This window comes from Cucumis melo, chromosome 11 (genome assembly GCF_025177605.1).
Source record: "Cucumis melo cultivar AY chromosome 11, USDA_Cmelo_AY_1.0, whole genome shotgun sequence".
Classification (NCBI taxonomy): Eukaryota; Viridiplantae; Streptophyta; class Magnoliopsida; order Cucurbitales; family Cucurbitaceae; genus Cucumis; species Cucumis melo.
Genome location: NC_066867.1, coordinates 27,534,885 through 27,550,832, shown reverse-complemented (window position 1 = coordinate 27,550,832; position 15,948 = coordinate 27,534,885). Strand labels below are relative to the sequence as shown.

The window sequence follows — 15,948 nt, the reverse complement described above, 5'->3', positions numbered from 1 at the left end:
GATTTATAGGAATTGTTTATAAGGCTTTCCAAGGAGCACTACATTTGTAATGTAACAACTTTTATTAAAAGGTAAGTGGATTAAGAATAGTGATCACTCAACGTAAGTGAGCACAGCCAATTATCTTCTAGGCTGGAAGGAACACACTTATATATATATAACCACCACATGGACAGCAAGTACTACTAAATAACACTGAAAAAGATATAATCATCATTCAAATGAGAGAGACTATATTCTAACCAAATAATTAGTGGTTGTCACAACCAACCTTACCTTACCTTTTCAAGGATTCAAATCCAAATTATTACTTGTACTGAAACACAAATTACTTATTAGAGAAAAAAAAAAGTTTAAGTTTCATAATAGATCAAAAATTTTGAACATTTGACTTCTAAATTAAAAGTAGTCAAAATATATTGAGCTAATAATAGATTTGCTATTTTATTATGGATTTTTGGAAAAATAGAGTTGTTTTAGAAATTATATTATTTGCATAAAAATAGGAGATTTACAATTATTTGTAAAAGTAGTATACATTTTTCTTTTGTACGGTATTGAGTTGAGTCTCTTGGAAAAATTAAAATGGTACGAAGTCAAGATGTGGTTCAAGACCATGAAATAATTTCTTGAACAATTTTATTTGCATACGTAATTCTCGATCTATCATATAACATTTTTTTACCAAGTGTATATGCTTACCTTTAAATCAAATAACATAAATTAAAAGTGACATGGAAGAAAATCCAAAGGTAAATGTACAAAATTGTGGAGTTAGCCATGAAAACTAAGATCAAAACTTAAGGGAAAAAAATGTTACATTTTAAAATCTTATAGACTAAATAAACTCTAAATCAAACATCAAGAATAAAAGTGTAATATTTTAAAATATAAAGACTAAATACAGATCATACTCAAGACATATTTACCGTTGGTAAAATATCGGCTCAAAAGTAGAATCTTTCTGTTGAAAAAACAAAAGAAAAAAGAAAAGGTGGATGATGTAGATTCATAAAAACTATATTCTAATAACTGAATGAAATAAGCATCATTTGATATGGACAAAATTCCCACCAACTAGAGCTAATAAGCTCAATTGAAACCATTAATGCACCAATAATAAGCCTCAATGGAAATAAACTAAAGAGAAAGAACCCTATGAGAAGTAGAACCCAAACTTTCCTTCTTTTTATTATTGTTAATACGAACTGTCAAGATTCAGTGGAAAGAACAAAGTTAATACTGAAAGTAATTTCAACTTTGCAGCCTGCAGGTACTATAATCTTAACTAATTCCATAAGAAAGTGAAAAATATTTACCAGAGTCCATCTGAATTCTTCAAGCAAATCTCACAAACTGTCACCTCCGGTTGATCCTTTACAGTTCATCATTTATGATGTTCTCTTCGTCCCATATGGGACAAGAACACGTTGGTTGCTTGTTCTTCCATTCAGCTCCACACGTATAGCAAAACTCATATCCACATCTGAAGAAGAATAACTCCCCAACATTAACCACGAGTACAAAAACCGTTGTATCACTATGCTCAAAAGCTCAAAGCATAAAATGAGCATACTTGAAATGGCTATCAAAGTATTTGAAATCACTTTTTTGCAACTCAATGAGTCATTCCAGACAAGCCCCACCACTGTCTATAATGTGTAGGTTTGAAATAGCAATTGACCTAGTTGCTGGTTTTCAATATTGACCGGAATGCAGAGGAAATGCTTTTAGGGCTGAGCTATATTCTCAAAGTCTAGAGTTAATACGTTGGAGTTAGAAAGTCTATGTTTGAGGTGTTGAATTATTTGGACTGGGTTTTGGAAACAATAGAGAGAGGGAAAAGAGGAGAAAATGAAGTTCATCAATAAACGAAGTTGAGTTATGTCACACTGACTTATAAAGTTAATGAGTCAAACACCCCATAGAATCCGAAACTTTTCATGCAAATACTATATTAAACTAGACTATATTTAAAAACTTGAGTGAAAGATTAGGCATGTACAAAACGGAAAAGTGGGAGGGTAACGAAGGAAGCAGACCTGCAAATGATGTGGTAGCATCCTTCTGAAAGTTCAACCAAATGACTGCATCTTGCACATGTTCGCCATAACTTCTCTCTGGCTAGAATCTTCAGCTTCGCATCTGCCGTTTGAGTGTTATGGCTTGACTTCTTGTAGGCCTCACAAGTCATATTGACGTGCCAGGAGGCTTTGCATTTGATGCAAAAAAGTTGGTGGCATTTCACGCATTTCCTGGTGCCAGATTGCTTTGCATTCTTATAAATCTCTTTTGTATACTCCAAAACTTCAGTTTTTGACATTAAAGCAGAGCATCTGGGTTGTGGGCAATAAACTTTATCTGAAAAGGGGATGGAAGATTCCTTTAACCGTTGTTGTATGATTTCAATTACATTGGGTGGGAGAAGCTTATCACAACTCTCAACTCTCACTATAGATTCACAACCTTCATGAGGACATTTTGCCACAGAACCACCAAGAAACTTCACTTCTACATGCTTTCTCATGCAAGAAAAACAGTACCGGTGAAGGCAACCATCGATTGTAAACATTTGATCCAATTCCCTGTCTTCATAACAAATCTTACAATTTTCCACAAACTTCCTACTGTCCCCAGTTTCTATAGCAGGGAAGCCATTTGCTAAGCTAAAGGCATATTTCACATCATTTGGTTCCACCAAAAAGGGCTCACAATAACTGAAGTACCCTCGTAGAAGACCCACTTGGTCGACTAATCTTTCAACCTCCCTCAGTTTTGGCCTTAATCTGCCTGTAATCTGCATTCAGTAATCACATATAGTACTAAATAATTCTGCTGTTGAATCTAAAAGTTGAACAGAATCATGACTCGTAACAGTCCAACAAAGGAACCATAGGGCGGCTTGAAGGTTAAGGAAAGAATTAGTATCAAATCAACAGACAACAACAGTGGCAAAGAGTTCTAGAATTAAAAAAGAAATGAACAGAGAATTTTCAACAGTATCTCTTTCTTTTCGGATCACTACTTGTGTTCCAATGGTGGGTCGCCAATGTACAATGAAAGAGGCAGAATCAAATATCATATGAAGCAATCATGGACTAACAATTTTAGCAACGATCCAAATATTGATAAATCTAATTCATCAGAAATGACAATTTTTGTTCGAAATGTTTAAAGATAGTGAAAATGCATGATTATACTAACTTACATATCGGTAAAGCGCACGATCATCGCAGAAGAAGGAAACTCTTTTCAAGGGAAAAACAAGAGCCGCTTCAAGCCCTTCGATCAAAGCCATAAGCTCAGCGACCACTGGACTGATAGCCCCGCGTTCTCTAACAGTTTCCAATGGCCTCTTCACTTCCATCATTAAATTCTCTCTCGGATCGAAAACAGCCACCACAGTCACTGTTTCATCTCTGACACTCTCTTCGTTAACCAAACCCTTGAAATACAATCTGGAACTGTCGGGATCAAACAAAGGATTACATAACTTGAGAGCAGACATACTCGTACGGTATGACATCCAATCGTAGCCTCCCCACTCGTCATCAGAGACGTTGATAAAGTCTTCGGCAACGAGGTCATTAAGCCGATGTTCCAACCCGTCGTCGCCCACCGAAGCGTCATCGTCCAATAACATAATCGCATCGTGATTCTCAGAATCATCATCGGGGAATGGGGATGGTCGAGATGAAGTCGATGGTGGAGGAGAGTGAGAAGTAGAGGGGAGGAAATTGAGTGAAGCGGCAATGACTTCTTCCATTTGCAAGTCGTAAGCGAGTTCATCGTCGTCTAGGTCGGAATCGATGTTCGTTGCTCCGGACGCCATGAATTCCGACGAGAAACGCTGCTCTAAAGTGGATACCCGATTCCAATTGGCGGCTCTTTTCAACTTTTCGAACGACTCAATAATTACTTATTTCCTAACAAAAATCCTAAATAAAGATTTTGACTTATGAGTCAAAAGCCAATTCGTTTAATTTTCCTGATTTTCCTTTAAAAAAAGTCGGTTCTTATCCTCCGAATGTTCTAGAATTAAAAACATGATTAGTTTATTAAATACTGACTTTGAACTAAGAAATCTTGATTTCGTAAAATTAGAGTATTGTTTTAAGAGTCATAATGGAAGCAAATTTTGAATTGGTTTAAGGCATTATTATGTCTAAACTTATTCGAATAAAAATTTCAACTTTATATACACTTCTCATTCCCACAGCTATATATTAAATAACAATAATAATAATAAAACTAGAATTGATTATTTCCACAATGATATTAGATGTAAAACTCTAATAATAATATCCCTCCAAAAAGAATCTCCAATAATAATATAGACGTGGGACATTGGTAAAAATGTCTAACTTTGCATTGCATTGCATTGCATGTTGCTTCTTCGAAGAGAGACGATTGTCGGCTGTAGAATTTAGAAAGAGAGAACCCAAAACGACAAATCGGAAAATGACAAGACCAGATTTGTCCTACTCCACAAACTATTTTTAAAATTAATTTAAGGAAATTGATTATAAAATTTATAAACAGCGATAAACACGTTTAGAAATATAGTATATCATGTAATAACTAAATCCAATTTATTTTTAAAAATTAAAATATAAACATAATAATTAGACAAATTCTTCAACCTAAAACATGTTTATAAATAAATTAATAATAGTTTGTTGTTGCCTATTATTTAGTAGGTAGAATAACTAGTTTTATGGTTTTAAAATATATAGTATCAAACACATCCATACAACGTTAGGGGGGAAAACATGAAATGAGGAACTTCAGGAAGGCAAACTTCATTGATTAGAACCTGTTACAAAAAGAGAAGCCCCAACAAAGAGTTACACTCCAACATTTGAATCATTTCAAAGTTCAAATGTGTCATCATCCATGGTCAAGCAATTTACAAGCAAAAAATGAAATCCCATGTTGGTTCATTATGAAGAGTGAAGTTGAAAGGATGAACTTTTCTTCTTTTTTTTTTTTCCTAACCAAATAAAATAAAATACTCATCCTCTGAATCATAAAGCTCTTCTTCGTCCTCGTCATCGTAGTATTGATCATCATGATCAGAGTCTCTATCATCATCATCATCGTGCCAAATATGATTCTCTGCCCAAAGTGGGCAAGAACACGTCGCCTTTTTATTTTTCCATTCTGCTCCACATTTATAGCAAAACTCATGACCACATCTACAACAAAAAGAGGAGATGTTAATTTGAGGTCAAAATGATTGGGGTGCTAGCTAGATTCGGTTCAGATAAGTTTCAGGTATAAGTTGAAAAACAGTCATGAATAGGCTATTCTAGACATTCATAGTGCACATCCAGAAAACAAATAAAAGGAATGAATGATGGTAATTTCATGATGGATAACCTTCCTTTCACTTTTCCAACATAAGCAGTACGTCTCCATAAACCTAACGTTTACAAATTCAAACAAATAAAACTACTTCCATTCTATTTTCACGTGTACTGTTATTTTAATCCTCAATCAACTTCAACTTGGTATGCAGAAAGAAGAAAAAAATTGTAAAGAATCTGTCAGAATTTCAATTTTAAGTCAGATGGAAACACCGGAGTTTAGTCGGGGCGAAGAGTAATTAAACAGATCCACAATTATAATAATTTAAAGTGAGAGTCAAGAACAGAGTTAACTTTCTATCTTTTTACCATATATTTCACTTTGGGAATAAAAATCTGTCATGAATATGATATGATATAAATAAGAATAAGGTTAGCTACCTGCAGGTCATATGATAGCAACCTTCAGCAAGTTCAATCATGTGATTGCACTTCACGCATTGGCGCCACAGACACGTTGATGCCAAGGACTTCAATTTCACATCTTCCGTTGGGAGATTATTTGATCTTTTATAGTCGTTGCATGTAATGCGATTATGCCAAGGAACCTTACAGTTGATACAGAAAAGACCATGACACTTCATGCATTTCCGCACTCCAGATTGGTTGGCAGCACTGAAGACATCTTTAGTGTATGTCAAGACCTCAACTTTCGTCATGAGAGCCGAACATCTTGGATATGGACAATAAACTTTCTCCGAGACAGGTATGGAAGCTTCTTTAATACGTTGGCGCAAGGTAGCCATATCTTTAGGTGTTAAGAATTTTGCACAGCTATCAACGTTCAGATCAAACTTACAGCCATCATGAGGACACTTGGGCACCAATCCTTGAAGTAATTTCACTTCCACATGTTGTTTCATACAAGAAAAGCAGTACCGATGCGAGCAGCCATCAACTGCAAACATCCTACTAACATCACAATCCTCTAAACAAATAACACAAGTTTCATTTAACTTCTTCTTTGGAGCAGGAACTTCAGTTTGAGTGACCTGAGGACCTATTGCATCTCTAGCTAATTTGAATGCATATTTGATATCATTTCGAGCCACATGCACATGAGAGCAAGAGTCAAAACGTACTCGAAGATGAGCTAACTGACTGAGTAGAGCAGCAACCTTGCGCTGCTTGGGTGGCCATCTGCCAGTGATCTGTTCATGGGTTAATAATAAGATATTGGATTGTTTAATATATTTCTAGAAATAAGTTCCAAGTTGAAAAACTTAAAACCTGATATCAACAATTTCAAACAAAAACACTCAACCTAGGGAGCACATCGAAATTACCTATTTTGGAACACTGCTTCCATTAAAAACAGACTATAAAACATTACTTGAAAGGCTTGTGAAGGAATTACTAATAATTGTACTCAAGGAAAGATGACACCCTAATGATATAACTAGCCCGATACAGTCAAACATCAGCCATCTACAACGCTCTGCTCAACATTATGTTAGACCTCCAATCATTTACACCTGCAAAAGGAAGAAGTCAGGGAAGGGTATGATGGGAATTACACAAAAGACCAATGGTGGGGAGGGGGTGAACCCACCTCTAATGAGGTATATAAGGAATGTTTTGGGGATTAGCAAACCAGGTCATATTTTGGGTAAAGGATGCTAAGGCTTTTGAAGAGAAGATTCCAGCCTTCTCGAAGAAGCTGGAGAATAACCTTGGCATTTATTTCTGCCTTTTCTTTCTTATTTTACCGTGCTGTCCTTTAGTGTATTTTGTGGATATTTTGTGAACTCATCTAGAATTCATGTCAAGTAGAATCATAGCAAAGTACTGTCTCTGTTTTTCTATTTTTGAGTTTCTATTTTTGAGTTTCAGGGAAGGAGTCCTAACACATTGTTAATATACCCATTTTCAATATCACTTTAACGCACATGCATCTCATTCAATGACTGTCAGTTGACTCAGTTCTAACTTCTAAATAATATTCCTGCTAATGGAGAATAAATTTAGAACCCCCTTCGATCATGACACTGATAGGATTTGTCTTAGGGGTTATTAGGGTACTAAGGACATAATAGTAATTAGCTGAAGAGTTGGTTGTACTTGTTGATTATGAACAGAAGGCGTGAGGAAGGAGAAGATAGGCAGGGCTTGAGTGTAGTTCTCAAGATTGGGAGTGTTCAAGTAACTCGAATCACTTGATTTATCTTGTATTTCTACTATCTTTTATATTAAATATATCCGGGATCTATAAGATACTCAAGAAGAAACTCAGTTCCTTTATCCAAATTACTTAAAATTTATGGGGTTGCCTTCAAAGTTTGAAACTAAACAATAAACTTCACATTACATCATTTAGCAGCTCCATACACATGTAAAAGATATAAACAGATCTAGTTCCTCGAGTGGCCTAAGAAAGTGATTTAAAATGGGTTTTAACCAACATTATCATCACATTTTTTACAGTCATCTACCCAATTAAAGTCCTCCAGCATGTGGTATGTGCTCAAGAAATCAGACTATTATTAAAATAATATGCAAGGGTCCCATGCCACGTGATACAAATATAGTAATATACCAACATATAAATGTCTCGAGAACGGTGTAGAAGACAGCTAAAGTCTTTTAATACAGAATTAAGTGGGAGCAGTTCATTGATAAACATCATTGGGCCATTGATAAACAAGTAATTGCAAGAAAGTTGTTAAGGATTAACGATGAACAAGAGCAGAGAGAAGCCTTACAAATTGAAAGAGAGGATAGTAATCGCAGTAAAAACAGAGGCGCTTCAATTTCAAATCCATAGCTACATTCAGTCCTGCGATCAAAGCCTTAAGCTCAGCCACAATTTTACTCCTTTCGTTTCCTGCAAGGCGTCTTTTCACTTCAACCACTAATTTATCCTCCGGGTTGCAAATTGCAACACCGATTCCAGCCACAACACGTTTCTCATTACCAATCTCTTCCTCGCTCACCAAACCCTTGAAGTAAAGCTTAAAAACTTCCCGATCCTCAACGCCATTCGAGCATCCCTCACCGAAGGGTTTACGCGAAGTATCACTCTGATCTCTCCAATTATCATCGTGAATATTTAGAATCTCCCTAGCGAAACCGTGATTTTGACCCTGACGGTGACGTTCGCCGCCAGTCCTGCGCATATCAAACTCCGTTTGCAGCCAGTCTTGGAATATCCGATCGCATTTTTCAATGTCCCTGGAATGGAGTGTGCCGATTCTAGGGATACCAACGCGTTCGAAATCTTGAACTTCTGGCCGAGGAATTGAAGAGGAGGAAGAGGATGAAGCGAGTGATGCAACGAGAGCTTCTTCAAGTTGGAGATTGTAGGCAAGCTCGAGGTCCGATTCCATCGACAAGACGTCCATGAAATCACGAAGCTGCTTGGAAGCTATGGCGCCGAAGTCTTCGTCGTCGGAATCTAGAGAGGGTTTGGCTGCCATAGTCGGGCCGGCCGGAGTCTAACACTGGGTTTCCGGTTTTTGTCGCAAGAAGTAGAAATCACTTTTAATCGCTTTTAAGTTAACAATTAATAAATGAATTTTAGTTTGTAACGATTTGGTTTGAAAATTTGCCAAAAATATCGCATCAAAAGGTTTTAGCATTCAAAACTAAAAATCATTCAAATACCTTTTTCTCGCTGATTTCGTTAAATATTTTACATTTTTCTATCAAATTGATTATTTTGTTAATTTTATATGTTATGCTAAATCTTATATCTCTATGAAGTTTCTCTAAATTTGGTGTTCTGTTCTAAATATCATACCAAATTCTAATCTAATTTTTCTAATGTTTTGCATAATTTCTGTTCTCAACAAAATTATTTGCATTTTCAAAATAGTTCTTCCAAATTGGTTCAACTTCTTTAAACTTTGCGAAAGATCCCATTTTTCAATATATATATATGATTAGTCATTAATATTTATACGCTTAGAATTAAACTATTACAAATTGGAAAGTACAAAATTTGTTAAAAGTTTGTAGTTTTGCAATAGAGGGTATGACCAAAAATGTTACGATCTACTCGTCGAAGTCAATATATTTTGGCTGCAACAGCTCCATTCCTTATGACCCATAACTTAAGAATACTCATTCTCAATGATAACTTTTAACATATATATCTCATGTATACAATGTAATGACAGCAATAACACAAGTAATATATCATATCTAAAGCTAAACTTAATAAACACTTATATCAAATAAATACTTTAGATTGAGTTATTTTTAAATATGGCAAAATAAGTTAAAATATTTACAAAATATAGAAAAATATCACAATATAGAAAAATATCACAATATCTATACGATGGATCGTGATAGATACAAACCAATGTAGACTACTATAGTATCTATTATAGATAGATAAATTGGATATTTTGTTGTTTTTCTAGATATTTTTTGAAGTTTTGTTTATTTTCTTATTAGATTTATATGTTCCAAATTTCATTTTATGAATACAATATTTTCCATAATATTTGAAATTTTAGCACAATATAAAAGAATTTGTAGATGCGATAAAATTTAGATTCACTTCTCTAAATGTATTACAGTAAAATCTCATAGATAGATTTTGTTATATTTATATTTAATTATTATTCTAAAAGCGTTACAAATAATACAATTAGATTTTTTTTTTTTTTTCCTATGAAATATGAGTCTATTTTTAGAGCCATTTATGTACTTAGCTTTAGAGCTACTTTGGATGGGCTAGGTTGCCCGGATGTTTGATTATCACTAAGGCCCAGGCCCAAAATCAATGGAATTAGGAATTTGGCCCATACTCGTCTGATTATAAGGCCCGTTGCCTGCCATAACACTCGAGAAATCCTTCGGATTCCAAATGGTATTTCAATGTTAAGAATAGGAAATATATTTAGGTACATTGCCCGTTTAAGTCCATTTTTCATAATTGTCTAAATAAATTTGTGTATTTTTAAATTAAATAGATAAACGTTATTTTATTTTATTTTATTTTATTAATAGGGAAATGTAAGGTATCGAAGTAAGTTTGGTTAAATAATATTGAAACGATATACAGGTCTAGAAGTCAGAAATTCAATTTTTTATCATGTAATTGTGGTACTAGAAAAAGGAGTGAAATTTGAAGATATTGTTTAGGGTAAAAATAAATATATTAATTATAAAGTAGGTAATTGTGGTACTAGAAAAAGGAGTGAAATTTGAAGATATTGTTTAGGGTAAAAATAAATATATTAATTATAAAGTAGCTATTGAAATTGTGATTCATATGTGATTTTAGTAAGAATCTATGCATTGTTACAATCATGTATTTCCAAGTGTCCAAGTTTAATATTTATCTTATAATAGATTTCAAATTTAATTCTTCAAATTAAAGTTAATTTTTACCAACTAAATAATAATAATAATATTTTGTATGGAAGGAAATATAATATAATATAATATGTATGTATATGTTTCAAAATTTATAGTCAAGATAGATAGAATTGAATTTAAGACATCTCAAAAGTTAAAAGAACTAAAACTGAACATTAAACTAAAGCTGAACAAGTTTCAAATTACACAGATCAAAAATTATATTTTAGTAAATTCTTTAAACATGTTAATAGAAAGGAAAAGATATAGCATGGATGATAGAAAATTAACATAGAGCTTATAGGATAATTTTCTAAAGTCAAATATTTATTCAACGAAACCTACTGTTATTTGATTGAGAATTTGAAAACAATTGATTGAATGAAAAATAAAGTTATAGTTTTTATGTTTTCAAATATGTTAATGGTAGCAAATTCATAAATTGGATTCTAATTTAAGCATTTGTTTAAAATGTGTTTGATATTATAAATATTAATAAAACAAGAGAAATTGTTATGGATAGGAAAAAAAATTGAACTATTCACTAAATATAGTAAAAAAAAGTTTAAATAAAGGGGAGAGGGTTGGATGAAATGTGTTAATAAAAAGTATTGAATATGAATAGCGAATAAAAAGCAAAGGAATATTGAGTTTGGGTAGCAATGGAAAAAAGGGGTTAAAGTGAGAAAAAATGAAAGGGTTGCAAAATAAGTTTGGTGTGAAAGGACTGTTCCATGTGAAAAGTGTTAGGCCAAAGTGATCGGCCAGCACCTCAACAGCTTCCTCACATTACCTCCACGTGTTTTGGGTCTTCACCAACTCACTTCACCCCTAACATTCTTTTTTCTTTCTTTTCTTTTCTTTTCAACTTTTACATATATGTATATGTATATACATTTTTTCTTCTATATATATATATATACTATCTAAATTAAGTTTTTGCAAAATGGGTTTTTTCCAAAAATAATAAAATATTTAGAAGAACAAATAACTAAATGACTAAATTCATTATACTTTATAAATGTAAATAATTTTGTCCAAATATTCTACTTTCGACAATTTACTTTTTAAAAATTACATTTTTTTTACTTTTGCAAAAATAATTAAAAAACAAGTGAGGTAAAAAAAAACTATAGATATATTGATACATAGTAATTGATACAATTGAGACTGTGTTATATTTAACACAATTTAAATATCTTATTTTTAATTTGTCTAATTCCTACAATTTTTCTATGTATTTAGGTAAATGATGAATATATAAAATTATAAATTTCATATATTATTTTAAGAAATTTAATTCCTATAATGGTAAGTTTCAACTTCGTAATGATAAAATAAAGCTCTAAGATTATATAAAACATTACTAATGTGAATTTGAGTAACATACCTTGATTTTATTATTTTATATAATGTTATAGTATAATTTTTAATTCTTAAAATGAAGTTTAGTTTTCTTTTGATGATCTAATTAAATAATAATTTGATTTTTGTATTCTTTTTATCTATATATTTTCGATCCATATAATATACATTTTTAAGTCGTCTATTTTAGTTTTTGTGCTTTTAAAAATTGACTATTTTGATATCTAAAAAATAAAATAAACAATTTTTAAAATTACATGTTAAAAAAATATATAGACTAAATCGAACTTTTAGATGCAAGAACTAAATTAAATCAACAAATACGTGAGATAAAAATTGGAAAATTTTCTTTTTTTGAGAAAAAAAAAATTGGAAGCAGATCAAAATGGAAGAAGCAATACTTAGAAAAGGGAACAGATTTCCAAAATTTATAGAAATGGGATTTGTGATCTTCACCCAAGCCAAAATTGAATTCAAAATGAGGAAAGGAAGAACATGTCATACTTAAATTGGAAAAAAGAAAAGAAGTTAAAAAGAATAGGCAGTTTGTCCATAACAAAACAAAAGGGCCAAAAACAAACTAAGTTTTAATTCAAAGATGTCATCACTAAGGGGGGAAAAAAGAAAAAAGAGAAAGTAGGACAAAGTAGAAACCCTTTGTTTTGACTTCAACATTCTAATTATTCTACTAACTCATTAGTGTGATTTTTAATACCTCACGTGTGGGATCTTTGTTTTATTTTGTTTTTTTTAATGTAAAATTATACTTTGACCCCTTAAGAAAATAGTCGGTGCATCACAAATATAAAGAATGAGACTTAAACCTTGATCTACGATCGATATATATATATATATATATCATTCAGTATAGTCGTACCTTAATAAATCTACTAGTAGTTTGGAGTGCAAAATATTTTAGTTTGAGTTTGAATCATTTGTATTTAGGGAATAAATTATTTTTGTTTATATAGAAAGTAGTAAACATTGTAGCAAACAATAAAAAGAAGATCAGTGAAGGACGTAAATAATAGAAATCTATTAGTGTTTATCATGAATAAAATTCAGAATTTTGCTATATGTCGTAAATATTTTAGTTTATTTTACTATATTTAAAAATGTTTTTTTTTATATTATATTATTACATTAAAAAGAACTTCAAAAAAATAAATGGTTATCAAACAAGTTTCTATTTCTAATTAAAAAAAACAGAGAATAATAATAGTTATCAAAAACATGTTGTTGTTTTAGTTTTAAAATAACAAAAAAACAAAGAAACAAGAAAGGGAAAGATGAAACAGAAAACGAAAAAATGTAAACGTTATCAAACAGATCATGAATCTCTAAACATTCGTAACCAAATCAATTTAAAGTCTCAATTATTAGAATTTCATTTAAAATTTATTCATCTATCTCTTTTATTGTACATATTTTGCTAATTCGACATTGAAGAAATCTAGAAACTATTTGGACAATTTTAAAAAATGGTCTTAATAAATGATCTCAAATTGATTTTTCTTACAAAATCTTACTTTAATTCACTTATTACTATTTTATTGTTTAATTGACGTAATTATAAATCTCAACAATGTTTTTCAAATGAGTATGAACAAAGGTGTAAGTTAATATAGTATTGATTTGTTTTACTTTAAAATAAATATATCATATGATTTGAATTTTGGTTTTCTTTTTTTTTTTCTTTTTTTGAAATTTTGAAATTTGAAAATTAGTTCAAATTTGGTAACAATTTTATTTCAGAAAATTAAGTCTATAAACAATAATTTATTAACTACATTTTACCAATGGTTTAAAAAATCAAGCAAAATTTTAAAAAAAAAGAACCTTTTGTTTTTGAAGTTCGGCTAAAATCTAATCATGGTATTTAAGAAAGACGGGTATCATTATAAAACATGAAAATAAAATAGGTTTATTTTTAAAAAACAAAAGACGAAATAGTTATCAAATATAGTCTAAACTTTCAACTAAGAATGTTATTGTTAATCAATTTCTTTTGAAAATTTATCGATATAAGAACGTGCCTTTCGAATTCTAAAAAAACTAGATAATGGTCGAGGTCTAACTATTTTTGTACAACTCATTAATGGTCTAATTAAAAAAATTTCACTTATCTAGTAATTTTATTTTTTAAAACTACATTTTGGTTTCTCATAGAAAATAAGTACAAGTTGTATAAATAATTACCAAAACTGGTTTTTCTTTTTTAATTTATGAGTAAATATTTTGTTAGTCATTTGATTTTTTAAAATTAAGTTTGTATTTCTACGTCGTGTCATTTATTTTCTACTTGAGATTTCAAACATAAAACTAAATCTAAAAATAAAATATTTTTCTTAAAAAACCAACAAACATTATAACAAAGAAAAGGAGGGAGAAAATAAGCATAAATTTAAAAAAATAAAAAATAAAAATGTTACGAACAACCAAACATAATAAACATAATTCCCTTCTCATGAATGATATATAGAGTTCAAAAAGAAAATAACTCACTTAAAAAAATCCGAAAAAAGTTAAAGTTGTTAGATCAGGAGTAACTTTGTTCTTCTCTTTACAAGGATCATACTAGCGAAAAAAACAATAAAAAATCCTTTTTAGAAAAATTTTAAAAAAGTTTATAGTCTAAAAATTTAAAAGCGCTTGATGACTTCAAATGGATCAAATTCCACCATCAATAATGATCGAATGTCAGTAAATGAAATAAAGAAAATGAATGGAAATTGGTAGTGAATTTTGGGTATGTTCTTTCACCACATTTTTAAAGTGAGTAAGCAATTAAGTCAATGTCAATGAAAAGGAACTTAAAGAAAAAAACCTTTATTCTAACCTTTCAATATCAAATTGCCAATTCATTAGTATTATTATTATTTTGACAAACCAACCAACTTGATTAGTTAAAATTTACAAAATAAAGCTAATGAATAAAAGTTGGTAGGCTGTGGGAACAAAGAAAGCTATAAAGAAAAAAACTAATGTAGAGTTAGAAGAAAAAGAAACTCAACTTTATTGTAAAGTAATTTAATTTATTAATTTTTTACCACAATAAATCTCAACATAATTAAGAGTATATGCCACTAATTAATTCTTTTTAACTAAATGAAACCAAATAATCAAAATCTTTCTATCAACTTTGTTTTATAGAAAAGAAAAAAGAAAAGTTGAATTAATAAACTTATCCAAGGAAAAAATTTATAGTTTTTTTTTCTTATTTTGTTTTTCATGTTTTCAACGAAGATTGTTTTTTAATATAACAAAAATGAACTTGACTTAACCGCTTACTTACTTTAAGAATAATAATAAATTGGCAAATATTTTATATTGAAAGTTAGAATAAAACTTTTTCTTCATTTACATTGACTTAATCGCTACTTTAAGAATGTGTTGAAACGATACACCCAAAATTTACTAGCAATTTTCATTCCTTTTCTTATGTTCGGTTGTTGGGAGGTGGGATGTGATCCATTTGAAGTCATCAAGCGCTTTTAAATTTCTAGACTCTAAACTTTTCTAAAAGAAACTCTTTGTTGCTTTTTCGCTAGTATGACTCTTGGAGAGAGAATAATAAAGTTGCTCGTGATTTAACAACTTTAGTTTTTTTTTCGAACTTTTTTTAAGAGAGTTATTTCCTCCTTTTGCTCTATATATCATTCACGACAAGGAATTACATTTGGTTGTTGGCAACAGTTCTATATTATTTTCTAAATTTATACTTATTTTCTCCCCATTTTTCTTTATTAAAATATTCACCTTGAAAGAAAAATATTTTATTTTTAGATTTAGTTTGCTTTTTAAAATTGAGAGTAAAAAATGAATGACGAAACAATTCATGACTTGAATGAATTAGTGATTATAGGCCTAATTTTGAAAAATCAAATGATTAACAAAATATTTA

At 30.7% G+C, this 15,948-nt stretch overlaps 2 protein-coding genes across 2 annotated transcripts; both read right to left on the bottom strand.

The window, feature by feature from the left end:
- Positions 1–1,166: 1,166 nt before the first annotated feature.
- LOC103501923 (E3 ubiquitin-protein ligase RSL1-like) lies at positions 1,167–3,998 on the bottom strand. The gene is made up of 3 exons (XM_008465688.3): positions 3,209–3,998; positions 2,043–2,797; positions 1,167–1,486 (listed from the first exon to the last, which is right to left on the bottom strand). The coding sequence occupies exons 1-3, from the start codon at positions 3,830–3,832 to the stop codon at positions 1,378–1,380; spliced, it is 1,488 nt and encodes a 495-aa protein (XP_008463910.1). The 5' UTR covers positions 3,833–3,998; the 3' UTR covers positions 1,167–1,377.
- A 788-nt stretch (positions 3,999–4,786) lies between these two features.
- Positions 4,787–8,897, bottom strand: LOC103501921 (E3 ubiquitin-protein ligase RSL1). Its single transcript, XM_008465687.3, has 3 exons — positions 8,072–8,897; positions 5,751–6,520; positions 4,787–5,198 (listed from the first exon to the last, which is right to left on the bottom strand). Exons 1-3 carry the CDS (start codon positions 8,783–8,785, stop codon positions 4,994–4,996), a joined length of 1,689 nt encoding a protein of 562 aa, XP_008463909.1. The 5' UTR covers positions 8,786–8,897; the 3' UTR covers positions 4,787–4,993.
- Positions 8,898–15,948: the final 7,051 nt, after the last annotated feature.

Excerpts from the sequence above, each read along its gene's own strand:
- LOC103501923 (XM_008465688.3), bottom strand. The coding sequence starts at position 3,832 with ATGGCGTCCGGAGCAACGAACATCGATTCCGACCTAGACGACGATGAA. Across the intron at positions 2,798-3,208 it reads ATCGTGCGCTTTACCGATAT|ATTACAGGCAGATTAAGGCC; the intron begins GTAAGTTAGTAT and ends TACTGAATGCAG. Across the intron at positions 1,487-2,042 it reads TGCTACCACATCATTTGCAG|ATGTGGATATGAGTTTTGCT; the intron begins GTCTGCTTCCTT and ends ATTCTTCTTCAG.
- LOC103501921 (XM_008465687.3), bottom strand. The coding sequence starts at position 8,785 with ATGGCAGCCAAACCCTCTCTAGATTCCGACGACGAAGACTTCGGCGCC. Across the intron at positions 6,521-8,071 it reads ACTATCCTCTCTTTCAATTT|ATCACTGGCAGATGGCCACC; the intron begins GTAAGGCTTCTC and ends ACCCATGAACAG. Across the intron at positions 5,199-5,750 it reads TGCTATCATATGACCTGCAG|ATGTGGTCATGAGTTTTGCT; the intron begins GTAGCTAACCTT and ends TTTTTGTTGTAG.